The sequence below is a fragment of the Citrus clementina genome, unplaced genomic scaffold (assembly GCF_000493195.1).
Source record: "Citrus clementina cultivar Clemenules unplaced genomic scaffold, Citrus_clementina_v1.0 scaffold_271, whole genome shotgun sequence".
Classification (NCBI taxonomy): Eukaryota; Viridiplantae; Streptophyta; class Magnoliopsida; order Sapindales; family Rutaceae; genus Citrus; species Citrus x clementina.
In genome coordinates, this window is record NW_006262361.1 from 10,969 (window position 1) to 13,322 (window position 2,354).

General features: G+C 36.7%; 1 protein-coding gene across 1 annotated transcript; it reads right to left on the reverse strand.

Annotated features, from left to right (window-relative positions):
* Positions 1–488: 488 nt before the first annotated feature.
* LOC18050354 (MDIS1-interacting receptor like kinase 2) lies at positions 489–2,334 on the reverse strand. Its single transcript, XM_006445468.2, has 2 exons — positions 999–2,334; positions 489–856 (listed from the first exon to the last, which is right to left on the reverse strand). Exons 1-2 carry the CDS (start codon positions 1,963–1,965, stop codon positions 558–560), a joined length of 1,266 nt encoding a protein of 421 aa, XP_006445531.1. The 5' UTR covers positions 1,966–2,334; the 3' UTR covers positions 489–557.
* Between the last annotated feature and the right edge of the window lie 20 nt (positions 2,335–2,354).

Genomic DNA, 2,354 nt, shown 5'->3' on the forward strand with positions numbered 1-2,354 from the left:
TCAGATGAACAATTAAGTGATTGTCCAAAGTTTTTCCACAAAGATTCTTCTCTCTCTTTATATTTTTCAAAAGAGCTTAATTAGTTTCGCGACCAATATTAATGGGCAAATTGACCTCTGCATTTTGCTATCAAGTAAAAGTAGGGCTTCACCAGTAGGGGCCAAAAACAAAGTTAATTAAAATTCGTAAGCTGAAGTTAAAATTTTGAACCAACAAGATAGGGACAAGATAGAGATTTCGCCTCTACAATTTTGACAGTTTTTACTTTGGCTTCGAAATTTTACTCCTATGAGTTTTGTGGCCTTCGCAGAATTATAGTTTTGTGTCTATCCCTGGTTTCAATTAGGGTAAATGGGAATGTAATTCCTGTTAAAAAATTGATTATTTTATGATTCAACCATTAACCCACGTTGTGATCAGAGTTATAGTGAAACTAATTAGATTGAACTTCACACTACAATGGTATTAAAAACACGAAGGCCCTTGCTACAAAGAGTCGCAACGTGAATAATTTATCAGAAAAGTACAGACAAGATTATAAAAGACCGTTAATGGACTAGACTTCGAAAATTTTTTCACATAATAATTGGCTAACTCTCTTCATCGTTGGTCTAGACTCTGGATTCTGATCTAAGCATGAAAAGGCAACCTGCATGATTGACATCAATTTTTTCTGGACATGGAGTGATGGATATGGAAGCCGAGAGTCCAACATTTCTATGTTCATATTGGAAGATGAAGATGACATTTCAAAAAGGAAATCCCTTGGATGCTTCCCTTTGATAACTTCTAATGCTAACACTCCAAAACTGTACACATCGCATTTTTCAGTAACCTTCAATGTGTAGGCTAGCTCTGTTGAAAGATGAAATTAGATCATCTATGTCACACCAATTTTTTTGCTCAGTGTAACATAAGAAAAAATAAATAAATAAAGATCGTGATGATGTGAAGATATAAGAGTTAGTAGAGAATTATTAATTCAAAGTTGTGATACCTGGTGCAACATATCCGTGTGTACCGGCAAGTTCAGACCAGTTAGAGGAGTCCGGATTGAGAAACTTGGCAATTCCAAAATCCGAAACATGGGCTTCATACCCCAAATCCAACAGCACGTTCTTGCTCGATATGTCTCGATGAACAATTGGCGGGAAGCAATTATTGTGCAAGTAAAATAATGCATCAGCTACACCTTTTATCACATTCAATCTCTGAGTCCAACCCAATTCTTTTGCCGATGCATCATTGCAGAGGATCTTGTCCAAGCTACCGCTTTCCAGATACTCATAAATTATAAATGAGTGTTTGGGATGTGAACAGAAGCCATAAAATTTCACAATATTTCGATGTCGTATCTCTGTCAATGCTTGAATTTCATTAAGGAATTCTTCTTGCTGAAATGACATCTCACCTGGAAGTGGGGAATGAAATTTCTTAACTGCAAAGATTTCTCCAGATGGCACCTTAGCTCTGTAAACACTTCCATGTCCACCTTTTCCAATGCAATGCTCAGCATTAAAATCATTTGTCGCACTGATGATTTCTTCGTAAACGATTTTCCCTTCAAAGGTTAACACTGAACGCAACCCTGGAGTATTTCCAAAGCTACTCTGTTGTGTTTGTGAATCATTTTTCCTTTGATGGAAAATGAAGAAAAATCCGGTCAAAGCAATAAAAAGGGCAACCATACCTAAAAGAGGGAACACAATAACAATCCAAATCTTCCGGGAAGCTTTTTTGTATGACATGCATGATGGAAATCCTCTGATATCTCCGCACAATCCTTTGTTTCCTTGTAATGCCTCCAACGGAGCATCTCTGAATGTTGTGCTATTAGGAATCTGTCCCTCTAACTTGTTATAGGATATGTCAATGTGTAATAGGCCATGCATCTCCTCGAAGCATCTTGGAATGAGACCTGATAGGTTGTTGTAGGACAGATTGAGCTTCTCCAAGCTTTCCATTCTGCAGATTCGAGATGATATCTTTTCTCCCAAAAAGTTATGACTCAAATCTAACTCTGAAAGGTGAATCAAATTATCTAATTCAATTGGAATTTGTTGACTCAATTTATTGTGGCTCAAATTCAAATAATACAATTTAACCAAGCTGCCAAGACTTTCTGGCACAAAGTTGCTTAGATTATTTGCAGACAAGTCAAGGTACTCGAGATTAATGAGTGACCCAAGCTCTCTAGGTATACATCCAGAGAGTTTATTCCCACTCAAACTAAGCCTATTGAGATAAATTATATTTCCAAGTTGTGTTGGAATCTCACCAACAATATAATTTGAAGAAAGATCAAGATATTGTAACTGAAGTGATTCTCCAATCTCAAGCGGTATGCTTCCAC